This window comes from Oryzias latipes, chromosome 5 (assembly GCF_053564925.1).
Source record: "Oryzias latipes strain Hd-rR chromosome 5, Olatipes_Hd-rR_3.1".
Taxonomy (NCBI): Eukaryota; Metazoa; Chordata; class Actinopteri; order Beloniformes; family Adrianichthyidae; genus Oryzias; species Oryzias latipes.
In genome coordinates, this window is record NC_136241.1 from 21,079,027 (window position 1) to 21,105,263 (window position 26,237).

Consider the following 26,237-nt stretch of genomic DNA (forward strand, 5'->3'; position numbering starts at 1 on the left):
CTATGTTAGCATAACTAGCATAGTTAGCATAATTAGCATTTTTAATAATGTTTTTTCCTGAGTCAGTTGATGATGCTGATCGCAATGCTAGCACTTTTAGCCAAATCAGCATAGCTAGAATAGTTAGCATAATTAGCAAATGCCGTTTTGACTAGCCTTTATCAAAAGTGGGCATTGAGGGCGGTGAGGGAGGCGGTGGTGCGTAGAATTGGGCGTGGAAGGCGGGTTGCGTCTGCGGGCCATACAACGCCGCTTGCGGCTTTAATTTTACATGTTCTTGCTAACTGTTATTTTTTTTCATAATATTTTTTCTTTATCCCAAATTATTCAAGTTTTAAACTGACCAATCAGATGCCTCTGTAAAGCTTACCGGCCCCCTCCTCAAGCATTTGATTGACAGATTCCCCCGAGCTCGCTTTCAGTAGAAGGGGTGTGGACTTCTAACAAGCTCCAAATAGTGACTTCATTTGGTCGAAACTGGAAGTAAGTCATTTTCTATGAATGATGTCACTCTTGCTCACTCCAGTTCTCTTACAAAGTCAATGGCTGTGCTAATTAGGAGAAACGCCACGACTTTTAGCATTTATTGACACATTACTTGGAATACTTAATTCTGTTCACTGCCCCGGTTAAACTGAGTTGAAACGATAACAAAAAAGCTCTGCAGAGTTATTCAAAGTTCACAAACCTGCTACATCGAATTCAACCTCCAGCACGACCTTATTGGTCAGAGCTGCATCACGGAGAAGCTGATTGGCTTCCTCCAGCGTTCCGTCTTCTGTTGGGATCCCATTGATGGACAGGAGGCGGTCTCCTACTTGCAGCAAGCCACACCTACAACAGCCGTGATCAGGAAAATGTGAACAAAGGTGAGAGAAAAAGCATGATTAACTTGAAAGTCATATAAATCAAGGAGAACAAGTCCCATCTGTTGACGTATCAGAGTATACAAAAAGCAGGCCTGGATAAAAACAGCTGGTAAATAAAACATTTTATTTCATCCTAAAGAGGTGAATTGTTCTTGCACAGAGTTTATAATTTGACTCCTGAAAGGAAGTGCATTGATTTTCTCCTAAAACTGGGTAAACATTTAGTATATACATAGCTACCCTTTACAGTTTTGCATAAATCGTTCCCATTATTCTTTTACCTAAAAATTTCAATTTTTTTGCAACTCCTTCCAGTAGCTGGAAGTACTTTGTGTCATACATGCATCTCTAGTCTGAAATAATAACCCCTGTCTGTTGTAGAGCCAGCATCTTTCTAAATATGATCACCACAGGGTCAAAAAGGGAGCTCGCAGGTGATAAAAATGTAAGAACCCCCATCTTAGCTTGGAGCCTACCTGACTCCAAAGTTTTATGTTTTCAGAAGGAAAGAGGAGAAGGAATAAAAGTTTCAGACTCCTCGCTTTGTTACATTTTCATATTATTTTTGGCACTTGTCACTCTCTCTGCTTTTGGGCATGAACTTTTCTCTCTCTTTTCTCCCTTACTATACATAAATCATTTGAGGAATTGTAGGAAGTGCAGAATATTAGATCTGACTATGAAAGCCATGAATCATAACTTTACTGGAGATATTATTTTGCAGTTCCAGTTTCAAGACAAACCTCGACTTTATTCAAACTAGTTCAGAAGTACATCAGCACAACACAATAAAGTCTGGTGGAGTGTGGGAGGTACATTAGTGTAAATGTTCAAATGCAAGTTTATGGGATTACATTTCTGCCATTAATTGAAAGGGCATAAAGACAACTGAGCAGGCATATTTAGGAACTGAGTGAGTGAGTGAACCTTACAACCGCGCTGGCGCAATTATAACTAAGCGACCCCGTATTTTACAATTGCACGGCTGCAATCCTAACTGAGCAGTGATCTTGCTCGGTCAGATCCTTTTTGCGCGCTCACCTGGATTTACGCTCGGTGTTAAGTGGGCGTTCTTGTCACTTGTGGGGCGGTGTTCAGGGGTGTGTTGGTCACTTGGGGGCAGGAACCTTTCTGGTTGATCTGATTGGCCGAAATTTGCATATCAGTGAGGCAGAGGGGCGGGAATTTCATTTTTCAGAACCGGGGGGGGGGGGGGGGGGGGGGGGGGGGGGCTAACAAGCGGCTCTTGAACTGAATGCAGCTCTCTGCCTTTTAGCATAGTTTCTATATACAGTACTTTCACAACCATAAGGTGAAAGTTTTACATTTTCTCCAAAATGTGCAGAGCGGCTAATGTGTTGTTGTGTGACTTCGGTAAAGAGGATCTAGGAGAGAACAGCATGATGACAGTACGGAGAAAGGTGAGGACGTGAAAGAAGACCCCCCCCCCCCCCCCATAGAACAAAGGTGCAGTTATGAGTATAATGCAGAACAACTTCGTTTGGAAACCCTGGAAATGCAAAGAGACATGATTATGAGGCACAGTTTAAGCTATCAGCTAGGCGGAGCAACACGGGAATCGAGCAGCTGCAGTTCGTTTAAATTAGATCTTCACAGATTCGGACTTCCTGCTTCAATAACTCTTCTGATAAACGTTCAAATGTGTTAGCAAGTACCTCTATCCTTTTGCATTAACACAGAGAGTGAACTACAAAAGCATTTTTAAAGAAAAAAGATCGTTTTTATTGCCTTTTAATCAGAATTGTTCGTTTTAAGCTGTGAATGCAAACAGAGCAGCGAGCCGGCTGCCAAGGGACCGTCAATAAAGTGCGTACCCTGTGAAACAACATTCTGTAAAAATCAGTAAACTTTTTAAAAGCGAATACATGTCTATATTTATATGAACTGGTAATGGAGACTCGTCAGCATAGTAATGCTACATCATTATTAAACTGACTACATTTTGTTTGAAAGTCAACCTCTATTTTATTGCTTATAGTTTTTTAAATTTAATAGAGATATGAATCATAACATAAATGCACAATAGCTCTGAAGATACTAAAGCTTCTGTCAGCAAACCTCCTGTACTGACTAATTATGACCTTATTGTCCTACTGCAATAATGATTGTCATAATTCACGTTGTTTATTGTTAAGAATTTTTCATATTTAAATATTGATCAGATTTGGTCAAAAATCCTCAATAGCTTTGAAGATGCTGTAGTTACTGACACAAAACTTCCTGTACTGACTAATCATGACCTTATTTTCCTACTACAATAAAGATTATGTAAAAAAAAAATCTAGCATCTTCAGAGCTATTGAGGATTTTTGACCAAATTGGATCCATTTGTAAAAATGAAAAATTCCTAAAAATAAACAAAGTGAACTATTGACATTTATGATATATATTTTTGTATGACAATAAGGTCATTATTAGTCCGTACAGAAGGTTTGGTGACAGTAGCTTCAGTATCTTTATAACTACTGATAACTTTAGTCATGATTCATATCTATTAAAATTTGAAAAAGTATATGCAACAAGATAAAATAAAGATGGACTTTCCTCCAAAATATTTATTGTAAAACGAATATGCTGACGAGTCTTCATTACCAGTTCATATAAATATAGACATTTATTTTTTTTGGTGAGATTATTGATTTTTACAGAATGGTGTTTCACAGTTCACAGAGGTTGCACTTTGTTGATGGTCCCTTGGCAGCCGGCTGCTGCATGTCTGCATTCACAGCTTAAAGCTAAAAAAAGGCAAAAAAACTATCTTTTTTCTTTAGAAATGCATTTGTGGTTCACTCTCTGTGTTAATACAGAAGCATTGAGATACTTGCTGACACATTTGAACGTTTATCAGAAGAGTTATTGAAGCAGGAAGTCTGAATCTGTGAAGATTCAAGATCGAACCTCAGCTGCCAGAGAATTTAAAATAATGAATCCATGGTTCGCAAGTGAAGACGCTGACAAACCAACTCCGACAAGACAAGAAGACGCAGCAGCAGCTGAGTTTCCGCGGAAAAGGAGGTTGCCTGCGTTGGAAGATCGACTCGAGGCTGACCGCAACAAACTCCAGCAGAGATAACAGTGAAAAGCTGTCCATCCTCCCCCCTTACCGGGACGCAGCGCCGGCGAGTTACGCCACACTTTGGGACTGCAGGACTTAAACTTGGCCTGAGGTGTCTGCTTTCACCGTTCTTTGGAGCCGCATAGCAAGGAGACGGACTCTGATGAGGAAAGGGAAGCAGGCGTGTTTTGTAGAAATGTAGCCCAGCTGTTTCAGATGCAGAAAATGAGGACTTTGATGGATTTTAAATGCTGATTGATGACTGAAAAAATAAATCACAAACAACTCAGTTTTGCGCTCGCTGCCTTTTTTAAACAAACACCAGCATGCACGTTTCACCGGTATGTGTTAACGTTAAATACAGAAAAAACGCTCAAAACTGAAACGGCGCCGTTTAATCCAGCGCTGTTGTAAGGAGAGGACTGGGTTATGGGAAATAACATGGCTTTAATTGTGTGTGTGTGTCTGGCAGGTCAGTGTGTGGTGTGGCTCTTTGACTATCACAGTTAGAAATGTCGGGTCTTTGTGTCAAACTTGTTCGCCCCCTCCCTCCATCACTGTTAGAGGCATTCATAGAAAAATACGGCGGATGTAACGTGGATTAAAACATTAACCAACGACCCAAAACCAAGGTAAGAAAGTGCAGCTGGTTTATTTGTGCTGTAATTTTTTCTCATGTGAAATTCACTGCATTTGTTACCGTTTTAATGCTTTTAATCCACGTAACAGCCGCCGTTCCTTTTCTATTAAAGACCCAAAATGAAAGTCCCGCCCCGCTGCTTGACATCCAAATTTTAGCCAATCAGATCAACCAGAAAGGTTCCTGCCCCCAAGTGACAAACACACCCCTAAACACCGCCCCACAAGTGACAAAAATGCCCCCTTAACACTGAGCGTAAATCCAGGTGAGCGTGCAAAAAAGATCTGACCACACAGTAAATCCAGGTGAGTGCGCAAAAAGGATCTGACCGAGCAAGATCACTGCTCAGTTAGGATTGCAACCGTGCAATTGTGAAATACGGGGTCGCTTAGTTAGAATTGCGCCAACGCGGTTGTAAGGTTCACTCACTCAGTTCCTAAATACGCCTGCTCAGTTGTCTTTACGCCCTTTCAATTAATGCCAGAAATGTAATCCCATACAAGTTCTTCTGAAGGTCAAATCTTTTGAAATAAATGTTTCTGATTTATGATAAATGAGATTGTGTGCCTCTCTTTGAACTGTGGTTTAAAAAGCAGACAACCCTCATGATTTAAAGTCCCACTTCAATCATATTTTGATCCATTGTAAAAGTGTTCCCAGTGGTGTTTTAATTACGATTATGCTGTTTTTAGCCAAAAATAAATAAATAAAAAGAACTGCATCGTTTTCCTGGACATAGTTTCTCCAGAGCAGGAGGCTTATTAAAAATTCTCCTCATAGCTGTGGGGGGACTATTAGCACGATGTAAGTCTGTCCCCACATCCCATTAGCTTACAGTCCCTCACAACCCTAACCTAACCTTCAGTACTGGAGCTATTCAACTGTACAGTTTTTATGCCAGATACCAGCTCAGACGAGGAAAACAAAGACGTCAATGGGTCTAGTTGTTTACAAGCAAATGCATCACAATGGAGCTTGTGGCCCGCCCGGCGCAATATGTAACAAATGACATTTTATCATCTTCTCCTGCTTTATAACTATTTGAATAAAGAAATACTCAAAAAAGCTGTTTTAAGCCTAATATTTTTATATAGGTTCTCCATCATCAGAACAAGGCTACAAGAACATGTTCAAAACATGATTTTCATCAGAATGAGTCTGTAACCCTAGTGCATGGATGGGACCTTAACCCTTGTGCTATCTTAGATGACCCCATCCATGCATTGACGTGTTCTCCCTACCATGACAAAGGTGGATAAAGGTGAAGAGGATTTCATGTAATCCATGGACACCAGTGAAGATCACAAATCATTGAAGAAAAAAGGTTCAGAGGTCTAGTGGGTCTAGATGACCCAACTCCCAATGTTAAAGTGCCTAGGATAGCACAAGGGTTAAAGAGTGAATCCAAATAGGTATAATGTTCATTTTATTTAATGTTAAAGCATACTTTTTGCATTTAAACAAGTATACTTTTTTTTTAAGAATAAAATTGCCGGCCACTTCTCACAACTAGGGGCAAAAGCGCATCTTTGGTTGACAACAAGCAGACGCCCAGTAACAACTGTCCTTTAATAAAAAGCATTTAGGGATTCCTCTCTTATAGGACTTCAGTGTTTTAGTTTGGGTTTGTTCTCTTCAGAAGTTGTTTTTACTTTGTAGGTACAACTGCTTCTGGTTCGTTCTTTTAACTCTTTGGTTTCACAGTCCTTGTTGAGTTTGTTCATCGCTCTCTCTTGTTTCAGCTTTTAGTAACTTCCCGTGGATTCATTTTTCAATTCTTTGTTTTTAAATCTGTTGCTGATTTTTGTGTGTTATGGCATTTTAGATGTGATGGATAAGACATTGGTCTAAGCTCACCTCTCTGCTGAACTGTCTGGCTCTATGAATCGGATAAGTGGCGGCGCAGACAGTGTCTCAGTAGCAAATATTCCTCCTTGGAGCTGGACGCCAAAGCCATTGAGGGGATCCCCTGTTAAGATGACCTCACTGGTCTCAACATGAACCACCTGACCACCTGGACCCACTGAACTGGATGCTAGGGACACTAAACATGAATGGCGAGGTTAGGAAGACTGGCACAACAGCAGAGAAATATCCAGCCATTTTATTACAGGGAACCCACAGGAGCTCTTGTGCTCCTTCTTCCTCTGTCGTCGTTTGAGCAGAGAGTTGCGAGGACTCATGGGAACCGTGGGTCTCGGCAGCGTGCTGGAGCTCTGACTGCTGGGCCCTGACGTGCTTGTAGAGCCTGGAGAGAAGCTGGCAGAAACCAGAGCTGCAGATAAAAGAGATTTTGTTTACTTTGCATGTGCAATAGCACAAATAACTGTATTGTGAATTACAAGTATGATAACAAATGACAAAAGGGGTGATAATGGATTCTTCCTTTAAAGTCAACATACGGTTTTCTAGCTCACAAACACACTGCTCTTACTTACACTTGCAGTAGTCTAGGCTGTTGATTGTGTTGTTGTTGGACGGAGTCCATGATTTGTTGAGGGTGGAACTTGTGCTACAGAGGGTGGAGTTTGGAGGGGGACAGAAGTTCACACATGGGTCCCAGGAGTGGGGATGGTCTGACTTCTGGACCTTCACTGAAACACACACAACTAAGATTCACTAGACTCACAAGAGAAATAAACCATTGAAACTAAAAAGGATGGTTAAGGAATTAAAAAACAAGGATGAAACAAACATGAAGGACTTGAGAACATGTTTTTAAATAAACTTTTACAACCTCTGTGTTGTCCGTCTATCTGAGTAAATAATTGGATATCTAGATATCTTTTAACTTTTAGGTATACTCACTGACCACTTTATTAAGTACACCTGTCCAACTGCTTACTAATGTCAATTTCTAATAAGCCAATCACATGGCAGCAAGTTAATGCATTTAGGCATGTGGACATTGACCATGTAGACGATCCGCTGCAGCTCAAACAGAGTGTCAGAATGGGAAAGAAAGGTGGTTAAGGTTACTTTGAACATTGTTGGGGCCAGATGGGCTGGTCTGAGGATTTCAGAAACTGCTGATCTACTAGGATTTTCACCCACAACCATCTCTAGGGTTTACAGAGATTGGTCAGAAAAAGATCAAATATCCAATGAGAAGCAGTTCTGTGGGCGGAAATGCCTTGTTCATGCCAGAGGTCAGAGGAGAATGGCCAGACTGGTTCCAGCTGATAGAAAGACAACAAAAACTCAAATAATCTCTGGTTACAACTGAGGTCTGCAAAAGAACATCTGCGAACACACAACACATCCAATAGTGCTACTGCTGTCAGCTAAGAACAGGAAACTTAGGCTACAATTCACACAGACTCAATGAAATTGGACAATAGAAGATTGGAAAAAAGTTGCCTGATCTGATGAGGCTCCGTTTCTGCTGCAACATTCAGATGGTATAGGGTCAGAAATTGGCATCAACAACATCAAAGCAGGGATCCATCCTGCCTTGTATTAATGCTTCAAGCTGGTGGCGGAGGTGTAGGGGACATTTTCTTGGGATACTTTGGGCCCTTTGTGACCAAATGAGCATGATTCCAACGCCTCAGCCTACCTGAATATTGTTGCTGACCATGTCCATCCCTTTATGACCACAGTGTACCATCTTCTGATGGCTACTTCCAGTAGGATAAAATGCCATGGCATAAAGCTTGAATCATCTCAGACTGGTTTTTTGAAAATGACAATGAGTTCACTGGACTCAAATGGCCTCAACAGTCACCAGATCTCAACCCAACAAAGCACCTTTGGGATGTGGTGGAGCAGGAGATTGGCATCATGGATATGCAGCTGGAAACCTGCAGCAACTGCTTGATGCCATCACATCTAAACGGACCAAACCAAAAGTACCTTGTTGAATCCATGCCAGGATTTAGGATTAAGGCAGTTCTGAAGGCAAAAGGGGGTTCATTTCGGCCCTAGCAAGACAAACCTAATAAAGTGGCCAGTGGGTGTACATCACTGCATTTCTTTTATTACCGGTATTATTAATATCATTCCAAACACCCATCACTTCTTCCTTGTGGCCCTTTGAACTGTCACACGATGCAGATTTTGTGTGGTAGACTACTGCATTGCATGTTCTGTGAGCAGTATTTTTCATATTACCTCTCTCGAGCGTCTAATTGGGTCAACAAACTGAATAAAAAGAGTAAAGCGGGTTTTTGCAAGCTTGCGTGACTGAAAAAAAAAAAAAAAAAAAAAAAAAAAGTAATGTCCTCGATTAGCAGAGGCTTTATCCCAGGCTCTGGTTGCATGTTTTTATGTGTGTGTGTGTCCCATAGACTGAGCTACTCGGCTGAAAGTATTAACCCTCATATAATAGAGAACTCCTTGGAATCAGCACTTTTACTACAAATCCAGAGGCCCTATTTCTCTAACTGATAAAAAATCGGAACTTGACCATGAACATAGAAGGACATTTCAGTTTGTGTTGTACACGTGGGGTTATTCTGTACTTATGTTGCAGGTGGCTTTGTGAATGAAGATTTGAATAATAAAATATTCAGAAATGCAAATTTGAGCTTAATTTTCCCATTATCAGAAAAATGCGACAAGAACATGTTAAAAACCAAAAACACAATCTTCATCAATGGGTCTTAAAAACAATCTGCTTTCTTTGTCAGACAAAATGGAAGGGTAAAGCTGTAGTTTACTTTGACATGTTTTGACCGCTGGGCCTGCAGTCTCTCTCAGAAGGTTGTGGCGCTGGTCCTAACGTGTCACTTTCAGCTGTTTGTGATGGGCTTGGCTCGCCAGACAAATCTGTCGGGTCAATCGTGTGACAGAGTGCAAGCCAGCGGTTGAAACATGTTGAAGTAAACTACACCCTTATCCTTCCATTTGTGTAAATAATAAACAAACCTGATTTCTCTCCTACATAAAAGTCTAGGAAAAGAGTGTGTCTTATGGTCATTGAGAAATAATACATCTCAGGATGAATTCAGCAACACAGCCCACCATTAAAAGTATTCCTTTTGTGACAAAAGAGAGAAGGGTGACGATGAATGCTGTTGTCAGTGATGGACTGCAAGCATCTCCTTTTTTATGGGTATTAAGCAGGTTCATTCTAAGCTGAATCTAACATCTAGTGTGTGTTTAAAAACGGGAAAACACAACAAAAGTCTCACACTTTTGGTATTTCCCTAAATTGGTGTCTGCAGTGACAAGTGCAAAGTCCTTCAACAATCCAACCCTGGGTTTGACGTGAGGATGGTGAAAGCAATGTCTATATTGGTGCTCTTGCTTTAAACGTTACAGTATGACCACCATCAAAAACCAGAATGATGGCGGTTTAGGTCACATACCATGACCACATCTGGTTTTTGTGAGCAGCTGATTGGCAGAGAGAATTTTGTGAACTTTTCACAGGTACATTCCACACAGCTCTGTAGCTAATCCTAGAAATGCATGTTTCACACATTAGTTGGTGAGCTTTGTCACTGTTTCACCCACCTGTGTCATGCTGTTTTCCCGTCAGCCTTGTTTGATGTGAGGGGAGTATTTCCAACTTGACCAGTTCAGTTGTGCTTGCTAAAAGCTGTGTGGCTTCCAGGACTGTGCAGTGCTCTGTTGATGTCCCATCTATGGACAGCAGGTGATCTCCTGGATGAAGAGCTCCACATCTGCTTTATCAGGGAAAGACAAGAGGAGGAAAGATAGCTCCACAAAAAATAAAGGGGGGCAACAGCTCCAGTAAAGATCTACATGTTCATCAAAAAGAAGAACCGGCAAACACGTCTGCTTAGCCTGAGATCTGTATTATAATTTAGGAAAGGAATCTGCAAACCTGCTTGATGAGTCAGTCAAGGTTGTTTTTTTTTTTTTTTTTTAATTTGTCCTGTCCAACAGCTGGGCAGAACGATGACAGCTGAAGGCCTCTTGTTTTGGACATATTTTACTTTTACAACGGGGGTTATGAATCTTCTGACATACCAGAGGTATGTCTGAATAAACCCCTTTTGTAACCGAGGCCAAACTTTATTCATTTTAATTGTTTTTGAAATTCTTTTGTGTTGGACCGGAAGGAAAAGGAAAGAAGGGAAGAAGAGGGAGGGATGTTAGGGGTGGGGTAGGAGGGTGATCATAGGAGGGGGGAGGGGGGTAAAACCATGAAGCAGCATAAAGCAACAAGCTACTGGATGTTTATCATTACGGTAAGGTTTAGATAGAATATAAATCTCAAAGGGGCGGGGTCTGTCCACACACACACTCAAATGTTATAAACACACCTGTTGGCTGCAAAAATGTCCACATGTCAACATGTACACAATACAGATAGTGTTCACACATGCATACTTATGCCTTCAAGCCAACTAGTGTGAGATATTTCATTCAATCATGCAAACTCTTAGTGCAAAGGTGAGCCAACACCTGTGCTCAGTTGAGTGTTTATGTTCTTCTAAAATGGATGATGGAATGTGAAAAGAAGAGGGGGAGTGACCAGCCACCCCCACACCAAGACACCCGCCACGCCACGGCTGCAGCCGCGGCAGCCAGAAGCCCCCAACGCAACGCCACATTGGGGCATCCCCCCGCCCCAACCCCAGGTACGAGCCAGGACCCCCCAAGGGAGACCCGCTCTGCGCTCCAGGCAGCCATCCACCAGGCCCACGGTTGGTCCAGAAAGGTGCAAGACAGGGGCCAGAAGGGGGCCCACAAGGGTTGTTGTAGACATGGCCCGACCAGGCTCGGCCACAGATGGAAATTGACGAGGCCCAGCACCCGGCGGCAAGGACCAGAACCCACCCCTTGAGTCAGTCAAGGTTACTGTGTTTGTTTGTTTCAGAATTTGAGTTCAAATGTAGATTTTAGATCCAGACTAGGGGTCTGCTCCAGGCTCAACATTGCCTTCTACTATTAGTTATAGGGCATGACAAACTGTGTTTTATTGTGAGTTATCTAAATGTTTATGACAAAGAATGAAGCTTCAGCACATAAATCCACAAGTTCTACACACTTGTTGCTGCAAAAATATGTGCATGGACAAGACCTTTTCCAGAGTTTTGTACTTGAAGTTCTTTAAATAGTCTTACTTTAAAATATTTATTCCCATTACTTTTTATTCTTTGCAGGAGCTATCAGTATTTATAACAAGTCAGAATGGAGCTGTCGGATCAGCTTTCTTTTAGGGTGATGCAAAATTTGAAAGCTAGTCAAATGAAGAAACAAAAAAAAGAGGATAGGTTTACCAGCTAAAACCAAAAAGAGTCTTTATTTTTCTCGCTTTTTGCTCTCAATTTGAACTGCTCCAGGAAGCATTGGTCTTAAAGGGAAAAATAAACCCATCTGTGATGAAGCTTTGAGGTTCTCCCTTTGTTTTTATTTTTAATTGAACAAGATGGTAGTTATTAAAAATACTTTATAGTTGTATTAATATCCCAAGTATCTCCTCTCCACTTCCAATTGCTCACAACCAGAATAGTCTGTACTCTTCTGAACAAAACCCAGCAGAAAAACAGCCCCTGGTATGTGGAACAACCCGCAATATTCCATGAAAAGGACACTCATTTATTTAGTTGTAAACCTGCCTATGCTGTGAGAAGAGCTCATAATCCTAAAGAGATCATTTTTATTTGGTCCCCAAAAATAGAAAAAAGGTGAATCCCTACAAAACATCTACAGCTGTTTTGTTTTATCTCCAACAAATGTAACATTTTTGCCAAATCTTTTGATTTTTTGCACGAGAAGTTAAGTACACACCTGTCCGCCACGCTGCCAGGCTTGACTCGGTCGATGACTATGACCTGTTTGTTGCGGTGGCTTGCAGATGTGAGCGTGATGCCCAGCGTTGCCCCTGGAGATTTGGCGATCTCCACCAGCAGCGGTCCAGAGGCGTTTGTCACCGTGTCTAGTATGGAAAAATCTGTTGTCAGACTTTGTCATTCTGCCTGTACTGTTCTGAAACAACAGAGACAGTCTGCAGTCTACCTTGAACAGTATGTGTGTATTCCTGTTGTCTGTCATGTTCTGGGTTGTACTGAAACCAAGTCATTTCCCTTAGGATCAATAAAATACTATTCTATTTTATTCTGTTCTGTTCTATTGTATTCAATTCTATTCTATTCATCCTCTAAAGTTTAAATACCCTTGTAAAATGTGTCGCTTTCTAAAATCAGGAAAATCTCAGTTATTTATTTCATATAAGATTTCAGCTGAACCTTGAAGTGTCTAAACAAACGGACAATTATTAAATGAGAAATAACAACATAGACAAATTTTGGAATACTTTGTTCCATTTCTTTTTTGTCGTTTCATGTTTCTTTGGCTCAAAAAGATGAACGATTCTCCCCAACAGCACAAAAATAAAAAAATGTTGACCTAGATCACTCTTTGTGTTTCTGCATCTGTGTATGCTTTTGGCACAACATCCAATCAAATTAAGTCCCTTTTGTTTTGATCCAACATTATCCAACCAATCAAGTTGCAGGACAACCAATGAAGAAGATCTGTCAAACAAGGCGCTAGCTTTTGTTTGTAAAAAATGATTCCATGAGTTATCATGGTCGGATATGAAAACGTTGAGGTTTAAACAAAAAGCGGTTTGCAGTTTACAGAGCACGGAGGTCAAGATAGCAGACAAAAACTCAACAACGTCCAACTTTGTTTAATACTTAAGGTTGCACAAAAAACTGATGCTAGCTTATCTGTTAAAGAACTGCTAGCTGCACAGTTAAATCAAGGAGACTGTACATTTGCTGTTAAATTGCAAACATAGTAAAATTGTTTGTTTTATAGAGAAAAAATTGTGGTTTTTTTAGGGGTAGGGGATGTGTCCAGATGCGAATTTAGCTAATATTTAGTAAATATTCTTGCCATGCTTTGATATAGTTCCTCAAAGAACACATGGTCTGTGTAAGTATTATTGCTCTGTTGTTAAAAGGACTCAAAAGGACGTGAACCCTTCAACATTAGGACTTGGACTTCACTTAAGGCTTGTTGTTCTTGACATGGGACTTGAAGTCAAAGGCTTGGTCCCTCTGGAATGTATTGAGTAGTTCCAAGGAATATCAAAGCTTTGTACCCAATGGGTAAAGGAGAACCAAAATTTCCTGCAATAGAAGTCCATTTTAGACACTTGTATACATTATTATTAACCCTTTCATTCACAATCTCTAGCTTCAGGACATGAATTAGGGCAGGAACATCCACTTAACTCCTAATGCTGCTCTACAAATCAATCTCAAGCTCCATCCTTCACTCACATCTGAACAGAACAACTAGATACTCAAAAGCAGGGCATGTTAACTCCTACATATCATTGTACAAAAATAAGGAAATGATACAAGGAATTCTCTTAATTCTTTGGAGTAAGATTAATTAATCTTTCTTAGTAAAAAGAGGCAGGGTCAAACATGTTTGAAATGTGTGGCTCTCATTTGTGTCTCTTTATGTCTGGATCTTACCCATGATGGTGACATCATACTCGATCTGGAACAGGGCTTCCTGGCTGCACTGCCCCAACACGCTAAGGGCTTCATTGTGGCCGGCGTTGTGCAATGGCACACCATCAACGCTCAGGAGGCGGTCCCCGGGCCGCAGCGTCCCCTCTCTGCACACATAGTTGGTGGGGTAACAGAATATGATTTCATATGAAATAATTTAAGCTCAAACTCCTTATCTGTCTCATTATAATTGCTTTGACAGTATTGCCAGATTGGACGGGTTTGTAGTCAGTTCTGTGGTTTCTAGTTCGTTATTGAAATATGTTTCAACCAGTGATGTGGTGGTCAGGGGAAGCAGATGAGGGACTGTCACCTGTCAACTTCCTCACCTGCCATTATGAGATGTTTATCTACTAATAATAAATTAAATATGTGTCCACTAACTAGTGGATTTTTAATTACAGCTAAATAATAGATAACACTGAGTAACATTTTGGACATTTTCTTGTGGGATCTAGTGGTTTTTAGATGAACCTTGGGCTGGAAAACGGTGACTCTGACTGGTGACTCTGACTGGCATATACTATGTACTATACTATACTTTGAAAATTTTCAAAGGGACCATTGAGCTGCAGTCATGGTCAGTCTTAGAAGCCTCATGGTGGTCCAATGTCCCCAATTATCGGCTTGATGCTGAATATCAAGCTGGGACATTTCAGGTCTTACTTTTTAAAAGTCCTGCTGATGAAGTTCAATGAAGCGGAATGATAAATATTCATTTTAGCTTTGTCCAGAGCCTAAAATAAGTTGGCTGACTGTTCAAGCAACCACTACCAATGAGAAGTTTTTGCAAATGCACTTATATATGCGTTTTTACGGTTTCGGCGTTCAAAACCCTCGCATTCACATGTCTCTATGGGAGTTTTTAAGTTCGTTTTCAGGCTTTACTTACAAAATGCACGACAATTGAACGCACGCTAAAGGTTAAACCAGTTAATCTTTGACCAGGTAGGGACTTGAATTTGGTAGTTCAGATAAGTGCCAACAGTTTAAAAAGTGATCACGGCGGAAAAACGAAAAATTACAGTTTGTGCCCTGCTGGAATTATATGACACCAAATCTTTCAGCTGTGAAAGAAAAACCGTGAAGCACAATTCGTAAGATTTCCCCACTTTGACATTTCACACCAAGCTTCTTCCAACTGTAGCTACACGCTCTAGAATCGGGTAGTGACAGTGCAGTGTGAACACCTTATGCTAAAAGAACGTATAAGAAACCGCGTTAAGGCGTTCCTGATTGCGCATGACATGCCATGTGTGAAGGTAGAACAAGACTTTGAAATGGTTCATAACAATAAAACAGGTGACCAACTTAATTGATTTCATCGTTTCATAACAATTGCATTTTACTTCATCAAGGAGATTAAATAAAGCTTTATAAAAACCTTTTAAACTACTGGCTGGATGATTATACATGACAAACTCAGTCTTTGCTTCATCTATAAATGTCAGGTTTCATTGCTACTTTGCATTCTAAATGTTGGTCTAGTTCTAAGGTCATTTTTTCAGGACTGGTTTCTAGAAACAATCCACTGTGTGAACACTCACACGTTAAAAATTTTAACTGTATTTTAGACGTGAAATTATGGATGGCAAATAATTTTCTGCATAAATTTCTGCTCAACCAATTGAGAAAAATGAAATTTTAGTTATCGGTCCTGAAGCCAAGAGAGAGAAACAGTTTCTGAAGCTACAGGAACTTTCATTAAGTCATTCAGAAACAGTCAGAAACCTGGGCGGTATTTTCAACTCTAAGCTGACTTTTATCCCACATATAAAACAGGTGGTTAAAACTGGTTTTTATCATCTTAGAAATCTGGCTAGGGTCCGCCCACTCAGTTCACACACAGTTGGGACCTCTCCCTCTGGGTCGGCTGCTGTCCAGCCACTGCGGCTCTGAATGGGGACCTGCATCACCACTTAGCTGTGGTGGAGCGGTCCCCGCCTGTGATGCTGCATTTTGCTGGTAATGCTGCTGTTCACAGAGAGGGAGGTTCCAATTATCAGCGTTTCCAACATCTTGTTTTCGTGCTCAGCCTGTTTCTCATTGTCTTTCCCCATCAGTTAGGGGGTGGGAAGTGTGAAAGGAGTGGGGGGCCAGGTACAGGGAGGGGGCCCTATTTTTTAATTTTTGTCCTTGTTTATTTTTAATCATCATGCTTGTTTTTATATTTTGTTGTGTTTTAATGTAAAGCACTTTGTGTTATATTTTTATATGAAAAGTGCTTTATAAATAAAGTTTGATTGATTGATTGATTGAAAAATCAAAATGATACTTCCTGCGTGCTAGTAGAATGCAGAGCTGTCAGCCTTGAAGCTTTTGGATGAAATGATGCAATCCTAGCAAGGACTTAGTGTAAATAGATTGTGTAAAGATACTGTACTGAAGGACTGTGGGGACATTTGGCCTGCTTTCAGAGCTGCAGGTCCCCTCTGTCTGTTTCTGATGATGCAGAGAAAACAGTCTTTGAGGGCCTGCATTAAAAAAAAAAAGCCCTGGAGCTCTCAGAAGATTTCGCTGCTCCTGCTTTAATCCTTACTGGGTAAAGCAGGAAACGCAGACATTCCTGGAACTGCATGCTGGTGTGGATTAGTTTCTCTGCAATTGGCATATAAAGCAGCATAAATATCGCATTCGTTTCCCCTCCACTGACCCACATCCTGAAGATGATTTCTTTCAGATATGTCAGATCAGCCTTGAGGCAAAATTACCACATAAAAAATGTTTTCATTTTTTTCCTTAGTTTGCCAAATTTTAAGCTCCAAATAAAATAAATAACCAGAGCTGCCCCAGATACAGGTTATCGTTTGTGTCACAAAAGACGGATATCTTATTAAAAATCGTATTCAATGCAATGCTGAAGAAACAAGAGCTGGAGCAAATCAAAGCAAGCATTTCACAAGCTCTAAAAATATCCCTAAAGAAAGCATGAACTCTCTTAATCAGACTATAGTACATGAAACAGTCACCACTTCCATGCAGCCATGCTGCATCTGCCCTGATTTCTACTGCATGAGTCTCACACAAATATCTCCAGCGGAGTAAAAATAACATCTTCAGAGCTCCATCTAGCACCAAATTACAGAAATTGTGAGTGATTAGGTATTTCATTTCTCTGTCTCTTTCTGTTCTATCTGCAGTGCAAGAAATCCAGAATGGAGCATGTTCTGGGTGATATAAGATTGTTTTCCTTTTTTGGCCGGCACGGCAAAAAAGGGCTGAAATATACCAGAGACTAATGCAGAAATTATTTAGTGGTTGTGGAAAAGAGCCTCACTTTGATCACTTGGAAAATATTTCAATTTTTGAAAGTAGAAGAGCAGTTTTCTGTCGCTCTTTATCAAGGTGAATGAGAATAAACTAAATATCTTCCATCCTTTTAAACCACATCTAACTGGTCTTCCCAGAGACATCTGGTGCTTAGAGTTTGCATTTATCACTTTTTCATTAACATCCTCTTAAATTTGTCCACATTTTCTCCCGTCTACATGATTAACTTTGTTGGCCAAAATGAAGTTTGTTGCTGAAAAAGTCTGACTCAGCAGAAAAGGGAACATGGATTTTGACTGATTTTTTTTTTTGTTTGCATAATTTGCTGAGATATTCCTGGAATATCTGAGGTGATTGATTACATATCCCTGGATTAATCATATTAGTCTTGCTAACAGAATCAATAGGCTGGAGAAAGGGTTCACCTTTATTGGATTAAGATTGTTATGCTAAATTCACACCTGGCAGTTGACCAGTATTCAAGAGCAAACTAAAATTGCATTATTGCACTGGACAAGCAGGGAAGGGCTTCTTTTTTTCTTTTGTTCACCAGGTAATGTTTGAGAGTTTGAAGGAGCTTGGTGCAAAAATGTCTTGTGAATCTTGCTTCAGGCTTTTTCTTTCACAGCTCTATTCCAATAAATGAAAGACTCGGTGTCCTATCATTCCGGTCGGGCAAAAACCGTAATTATTAAATTTTTCCCCCATGATCAATTTTGTTTTAACAGTTGGCACTTTTGTAATTTCATCCAGTTTTTTCTACCAAATCACTGATTGGTCAAAGTTCAACATGGTTTAACTTTCAATGCACATTCTAAGTCACACGTTCTGTACGGAGAGCCCAAAAATGGTCATAGAAAATTAAATAGCTATGTGTGAACGCAAGTGTTTTAAAAGAGGAAGCCTAAAACGTGAATTTCTGTGCATTTATATAGACTTTTAACTGAAAGTGATTGCTGGAACGCGCACTGCAGAGGGCGGTGTGAATGTAGCTTGAGAAAGACTCAAAAATGCCTGGAAAAGGTTAGCACAAGTTCTTAAAAAAACACCAAGTATCAAAAAGAAATACACCTTAGAGCTCTCAACAAGTTTTTTTGTTTTTCTTTAAAATGTTAAAGTTTTAAAGAGATTTTGATGAGAAAACTGCTCTGTTGAGACAACAGTATTTTTGGTATATCAAACTGGTGTAAATAAGGATACAAGGACTCATTCTTATTAGCAATAATGTCAATGATCAAAGTGTGTCCCCGACAGATTTTTTAAATTTCGGGTGTGTTTAGCTTGTTGTATTCATTCTGTACAAAAGCAAAAAAAAAAAAAAATCAGTTGTGTTTCCTTGGCATCTGCTTTTTTCTCTATGCACTCTGGTACACAATAGAAATGTATAAATATTGGTCAGGATAAGCTAGTCTAGGGTGGTAACTCTCATCATACACAACTATCAGCTCCGCATTAGCATGTCTTCGCTTGCATGTCAGCACTCTGTTATCTGTTTTGATAAAGTCAATGGCTTCCCTAATACTCTAGTAAGTTTAATTTATGGAGGAAAGATTTGTAAATCATTTAATTTTTCATTTCTACAGACCATACACATTAATAGTCATGGAGAATCAAAGATGCGATGCATGAATCCAATAAACGCTGAGAATGTCCTCTGGTCCTGTTTGCTGGCTGGGACCTGTAATCCCCCTTTTTTTCTCTTTGACCAGTCATGCTTATGTGTAAAGGGAGAATACTGAAGAAAAAGGTTTTTCAACTTAAAATCCAAAAATCAACCACCTTTATACTGTAACATTGAATGTAACATGTTTAATTAAATTATATATTTCTCAAAGCAAATGTGACTTATAGACAAATAATCAAAAATATTTATTTAGAATCAAAAGAGATTTTAGTTGCAGTAATATATAAGGAAAAAGGTCATTTCTTTTGTAGTTTTGTTCCCTTTGAGATCAATGGACAATGAAAGTGCAATCAAAGGTGTTTGACGTATTTTCAGGAAATCAGAAAAAGCCTTAGGCTCTGACCACCTTTGGACTGATGCCATACAGTATAAATAGAATGTCCTCAAATAAAAAAAGTTTCTTAAACAGCTAGGAAAAAAAAAGGTTATAAAATACTACAAAGCATAAATACAACTCGGTGCTGTGTTAACTACTGTTACAAGCTTTTTTTCCCCAGAAAATGATGCTGCCATGTAAGAATTCACCACAGGTTAAGCTATCGCTGTGCTGTAGTCAAGCGTTTGCAAAACCAACATTCATATAAAACTGTCATGGATCCTCAAATGACAATGACGACTAAAATAAACTGACAACATTAAAAGGAGAGAGATGATTCCTCCTGCAGCAGCCATGAGTAACATGTAACCTCGACATATCAGTGATGGTCACAGAAAATGACACGAGATCCTTGAGTCTTTCTGTCAGTGGGTGCAAGCAAATCTGTCAAACCATCCTATACTGGATGGAAGTCATAACTTTGCAGCATTTATTTTTATCGTATTAGTTTTTGCTGGAAGACCTCTTTATTGGTTTAAAGAATAACTGAAAAAAACAAACTGCTTTTTAAGACCACTCTGAACGACTACTGTTTTGTTTAACATCTATTCCAAATGAGCGATTGCACTCGGTGTTTGTTGGAACAGAAAACAGTCATGCGTACCTGTCTGCGGGGCCTCCTGGCCTGACGTACGTAACAACTAAGGGACGGGACTTGTGCCAGTCTTCATGCGTTCCACCTGTCAGAGAATGAAGACAAAGATGCTCACACAAAACACGTGACTCATTGAGCAGAAGATTAAGGAAAAGCCTCCAATAAAAACCCTATTAACAATAAAGGCACGGATTGCTGACTTAAAAATATCCAGGTGCTTATTTGACCAAGAGGTTCACTTTGAGCTCAAAGATGGATGCAGTTATACAATTTGGTCGACAAGAATTTAATTTAGGTAGAATATTGACTCTTTAAAGCATTGTTAACAAAATGTAAGTACTAACTGTAAGAAAGTCATTTCTCTACCTGTAAAATTTCTTGTTTGTCAAAAAATAAATAAGACAAACATAACATTATTACTATCAGGTCAAAGACTGGTGGAATTTAGTAAAGTGATAGAATAAGCTACACACTATGAGCACAACAAAACCTATGTCTACAAAGTTACATCTGCTGCCCAAAATCTACAATGGGCCCCAAACAGAAACTTTTGTGAAATGTCTTGTATCTTTTGTTGCATCAAGCTATTAAAAGCAAACCTAATTTATTTTAATGGAATTGTTTTCCCTCATAGATCAACTGACTAATCAATCAATAATCTACAAGTATTCGGAACTAATCAATGCATAATATGAACTAATTACTCAGTTTTTCTTTCTGGCCTCTAGTTACAAGATAAAATGTAATGTCAGTGCAAAATTTTAACAATAGGATTTTTTTTCTTTACTACTCTTGCTTATTTTCTTTTCTTTTTTTAAAACTTAAAAACAAGTCATGGTGTATTTTACAGATGTATGACTAAAACTATGGATTGATCCCATGGGATAGATAGGGTTCTTTAATAGCAGAATCGTCACTTTTTATTTCTGTGTTTATTAGTTTATACTTTCATAAACACACAAATACCTTACACATTAACTAAATCCTACTTGAATGTATATATTAGTCAAATAAGTTTTGTGGGAAATAAGATACAACAGACAAACAATTAAGCAGAATCTAAAAACCAAATGCAGATATGTAGATAAATTAATCCAAGCTTATATATTTACAGACAGATTGAAGAAATCTGTTTATCCCTTCATTAATTAAGACAGATAGAAATACCAACATCAATATACCACCACTATTATTACTTTGCATAAACACCTTGTTTTAATATCATAAAGTAAATCATTTGTGAGTCTGCTACTTCTAAATTATATTTACTAATTACTTAGCAAATTACTTTCATAATTACTTTGTTTATTCATTATCAAACTGCTTGGCAGAAGTTTACCTCTCATGACAAAACCAAAGCTGTTCCCCTCTTTGTGCAAACAGATGTCGATTGTCTTTGAAATAACTCCTGAGGTGCTGTCTGGAGCTTGTGAAGAAGAAAATCACACCCAGACAAAATCAGACACAAGTCGTTTCTGTGTTAGACAGTTTCTTACAGCATCAAACAAAAACATAAAATAAAGGCGACGTTTGTCAGTTGTGAGTTTCAATGGAGCAGAGTTAAAGAGGTTACGCTGTTGCTTTGCTGAAATGTTACAATTTTCAATAAAAACATCCAATACCAACCCCGCTGATATGACAAGGTATATATCTCCCCACATACAGTTCCTCTGTATGACTGCTAATTTAACTATGTGACACGGTTTGGTGTTTTTTTTTTATGACACAGTTTGTTGTTTTTCTTTCGGTTTCTTACTGCAGGTCAGCTGTCCTCCTGGATGGTTCCTCCCTCCCCTACCTGGTGCTCTCCGTGGAGGAGTGCACAGCTGCCTGCACTTCATAATCAAGCTTTAAGTTGAAGTTCCTCAGTCCTCAGTGTCGGTGCGTTCCTATTAGGTCTGCCCTCTTCTGAGGAGATTTGTTTTCCTTTTCCCCCCTTGTGGCATTTTACTTATTAAATCGCTTCTTGGCGGATTCCAGAGACTCAGCCTGATTCTTTTTTACACCTGGGTTTCCGTCATTCCACTCTGGCTGAGCTGTCTTATTCAAATCATCTGTTAATGAGTTGGTTTAGAAGACTGGTGTCAGTTAGTTATCAGATTCACTTTTTGTGTTTTTTTGTGTCTGATTAAACCCAAAGTGTAACTTGAGTTTTAATTATCCAAAAAGCAGCAGTTATGTTTGCATTGAACCAATCATGGGGGTTCCCCCGGGTTTGGTTCTTAGACCTCTGCCATTTAATTTATGCATTCCCCTTTGGCTACTTCAATAGATTAAACTTAATAAACAACAGCAATCCAATCATCCATGTTTCTATTGTGGCTAACATGGAATGTCTTACAAACAAGTTAGTTACGATGAATGCAAAAAAACAAAGTCTCACTGCCTGATTTATCTCTGACTCTTTTGTCTTTTTAAAGTCTCGTTTTTGTCTGTGTTTATATGCCTCAGTGCACACTATATATGACACAAGTTTGCAAATACACCATTCATTGGTGGTGCAGTGCGCCCTTTAGAGTGGAAAATACTGTAATCAGGTTTTGTCAGCCAATCAAGAAACAATCAATGGCAATGTCTGCTAGGAAAAAATAAAACCTGTTTGAGGCATTTAAAGATTGAAGATTATTTGTTTGAGACATTCTATCAGGAAGACATTCATATCCCAGCTGTATTTTACAACATGCAGAGTAGCAGACATGCTTCTTTGAGCTGATGTGTACCTGTAGGGGGCAGTTCATACTCCACCTCCAGAAGAACCCTCTCTCCTACATTTTTTAGTAAACTAATAATCTCTTCGTGCCGCAGTTTGGTGAGATTGATGCCGTTCACTGACTTGATGTAGTCGCCGATGTTGAGCTGGTCGCTCCTGCAGGAAAAGAAGGCCAAAGATTGATCATATCCATGAAAAGAGTCATATTGATGTAAGACGTCTGCTTCTGGAGAAGGTTCTGAGCTCCACCTGGCTGCCAGTCCTCCGGGTCGCAGGTTGGATACCCGCGGCTTTCCGTCCTTGTCTGTTCCTCCTGAGATTGTGAGTCCAAGGGTACTGCCTTCTTTCTTTACCAGCTCCACCATCGTCACACCCCGCAGAGCTTCTAACCCAAAACACACACATCCATCAACACACACACAGACAAACAATACAAGACAAGGTGTTTAGGGTTCTCTATGTTCTCCTTTTTGTGTGGATTCAGGTCTAAAAATGACTGACTGCAGGGAGCTAAAATTGTAATAATATACATTACAAATGAAGACAAAATTCATTAAAACAAAACTCTAACAGCTCCATTTGATTAAAGAAAGATTAAAATCCGTTTTTTTTAATCAGTGTCTCTGATTAAAAAAGCAGAGACACATAACCTGTATCTGCACTAAGAAGTAACTACTTCTTTTTTAAGGAAAAAGTGATACATACAGATTTTCTTCATAAAGGAAAACAATGTTTCTAAATGGAATCACTTAGTTCAAAAGGGGCCCAAGCCCACAATTTTTCAGAATAGAGATAATCTAGATTCTAAAATCTAGAATCAGAGATAATCTGATTATGTGCAAAAACGTCCCAAGTCCGTTGTAATGTATAGACTATGCTTGACATTTAAATGCATTAAGTGCAAAATTCCTGGTCTTGGGCCTCTCTTGCATGGGTTTTGCTTTATCCCATAGATGGCAGCACTAGTTATCCAATATGGCAGCGCCCCTGTTTAATTCAAGACGGGCCCAAGTCCAAAGACTTTATTTTTCTAGTCCTCTGAAATTATCAAAGTGAGGTGCTTCATATTATAGCATTTTTAAGCTATGAACTGGTGCTAAATCTGGGTAAAGTATTAATCATTTGGTGTAGCCTCCCTATAAGCTATGCAATTAAAATCATTTCCTGGAAAAACAAACCTCTTGGACTTGGGCCCCTTTTGAACTTACCGATTCAATTCATTAAACAAAGAATATTCCAATTAGGCCCCTGCCCAGGCATGTTGAAATGCAAATGTTTCTGTGTTTCTTATTTTGTTTTACTACCATATTTTCCGTAGTATAGATGGCGTTTTTTTTGCTTAGTTTGGCCAAGGGTGCGACTGAAGCTATGTTCACACCGGGCATTTGATGCAATTTAAATAATTTGCTAAAATGTGCATTCTTGAACACATGTTTAGCATATGGTGTTCACACTGGAAAAGCAGAGAGGGGATTCTTCTTTCTTCTCTTTTGTATAGGGCATGTCCACTACCTATGGTTGGGAGAAAATTAGTGCGAAATGTCGAACTGGTGCTCCAGGCTTTTTTTTTTCGCAGCTCTATTCCGATATATAAAGGATTAGATTACATATAATTCAGTCCGAGCGCAAACCGCTTTGGTTAATTTATCCTTCGTAATCAATTTTCAAATGGTTGAATTAAAAAGGATGACATCACATCAGTTTGTGATGGCATCCGTGTTTGAGCTTTTCAAGTGATAAAGCCCCTTCCAGGGACGGGAGGACCTTCATTCATTTACCTAGGCTCTCCTTCTTCCACTTTCGGCTTCTCCCATCAGGGGTCGCCACAGCGAACGAGTCGCATGGTAAATTTGGCAATGTTTTACGCTGGATGCCCTTCCTGACGCAACCTTCTCAAACCGGGCTTGGAACCGGCAGAGGTAGAGAAGGGAACAGGGAGCAGCCCGGAGTCGAACCCGGGTTTCACGGACGGAAGGCGCCGCAAACCAGCACGAGCTAAACTTGTGGCCGCTCCCCCCAGCCAACTGTTGTTGTGTCCTTGGGCAAGACACTTCACCCTCCCTGCCTCCAGTGTTGCTCCACTGGTGAGTGAATGTGCATGAATGTCCCGCTGATGGTCAGAGGGGCAGCAGGCGTGAACTGGCAGCCATGTCTCTCTCAGTCTGCCCCTGGGCAGCTGTGGCTACATCAGTAGTTACCATCACCAAGTATGAATGAGGAGTGAATGAATAATAGATGCACATTGTAAGCGCTTTGAGCATCTGGAAAAGCACGGAAAAATCCAATCCATTATTATTATCATTACGACTGAAGAAGACTGGCATTCGATTGGACCACAATCCCTAACCAACTATGCAGCATAAAGGGACACTCTTCAAAAAAGCATGCTTGAAAATGTATGTTGAAATATTTTACCTGTCATTATCTTACATCTTTTTATCACTATTATGAATAAAAGCTACATTATTTTTCAGCTGATTGACTACTGTCAACAACTACATTGGTAAGTTAAGTTATTGAAAGCATATTATTTCCGATTAGACAATTCATTTACATGAATGTGCTGAGAATATTATGCAAAAAAAATATTCAAATTTTCTTAAAAAGTCAATTCTTTGAACCTTAAAGCAATAGGTGTATTAAAAATATTAAAACTAAAGCATATGGGTGGTTTTATGAAAAAAAAAGCAAAACAAAGACACTGATGAAAATTGTAAAAGGTAGATAATAATTCAAAAATACACAAACCACTTTAAAAAGTTTTTTAAAGGAAAAATAAAAGTAATAGCATTTTTTTTGTTTAAAAAAGATTTTAAAAAATTGAACTTTTCTATATTGCGCCTCATCTAATTTAAGCTGTTGCATAAGGAATACACTTTTTGTCTGCACCTTTTTTGTTTTAATTAAGATGGAAAAAATAAAAAATGACCAATCCCCCCCATAAAAACCCTTACTCTTAAAGCAAGATCCAATACTATACTTTACTAATGGTTGGGGGAAAAAATAACTTTAAAAATCAGACAAATTCTGGGATAATCAAAGAGCGAAAAAAAAACCAAGAATTCTAGACTAATTGGTTTATTTTAATTAAACCCTAACTGAAACAAAGATTTCTTTAAAAGTATGAGAGGCTTTTCAAAAGCCACCTCGCTGCTCACTGAGAGGAACTCTCCTGACTTGGCAAAACAAAGGTCTAAAGGACTTAAGCAGTATTATCTTTACAGGGGGGAAAACCAAACAAATGGAATATTCCCCAAATGCTTCATTAAACAAGACTGTAAACAAAAGCACCACAACATCCAGAGGAACTACAAGAACTTTTCCACAACAGAGCCTCAATTCATATTCAGCCTCTTCCAGTAAACAACTTAATGGGATTTGGGAAGCATAATGAAAACTTAGATGAAAGCATAGGATGACTTCTCTGACAGGTCTTAGTCAAGCTTGTTTCAAAATAAAACACCTGAAAGCCAAATGATGCAGCAAAGAATAGTAAAACATAAAGGCTGCCAATGAATGCCTTAGTCACATTTATCTGATGAAAGTATAAAATATCTCTCAAGTTGTC

General features: G+C 39.3%; 1 protein-coding gene across 14 annotated transcripts in view; it reads right to left on the reverse strand.

Annotated features, from left to right (window-relative positions):
• grip2b (glutamate receptor interacting protein 2b) overlaps positions 1-26,237 on the reverse strand; it is a 242,854-nt gene that overhangs the window by 23,788 nt on the left and 192,829 nt on the right. For 4 of the 14 annotated variants that reach the window (XM_078947472.1, XM_078947475.1, XM_023955039.2 and 1 more), the window contains exons 3-13: positions 22,919-23,051; positions 22,680-22,825; positions 21,299-21,385; positions 19,969-20,044; positions 13,996-14,141; positions 12,293-12,440; positions 10,046-10,218; positions 7,024-7,179; positions 6,708-6,860; positions 6,443-6,629; positions 689-834 (exon numbers count right to left, since the gene is read on the reverse strand). In XM_078947472.1, the coding sequence (XP_078803598.1) occupies positions 689-834; positions 6,443-6,629; positions 6,708-6,860; positions 7,024-7,179; positions 10,046-10,218; positions 12,293-12,440; positions 13,996-14,141; positions 19,969-20,044; positions 21,299-21,385; positions 22,680-22,825; positions 22,919-23,051 (1,551 nt within the window). Of the gene's footprint in view, positions 1-688; positions 835-6,442; positions 6,630-6,707; positions 6,861-7,023; positions 7,180-10,045; positions 10,219-12,292; positions 12,441-13,995; positions 14,142-19,968; positions 20,045-21,298; positions 21,386-21,715; positions 21,929-22,679; positions 22,826-22,918; positions 23,055-26,237 lie in introns of those variants that run through there. The other 10 variants (XM_023955041.2, XM_078947474.1, XM_023955037.2 and 7 more) reach the window with 5 other exon arrangements.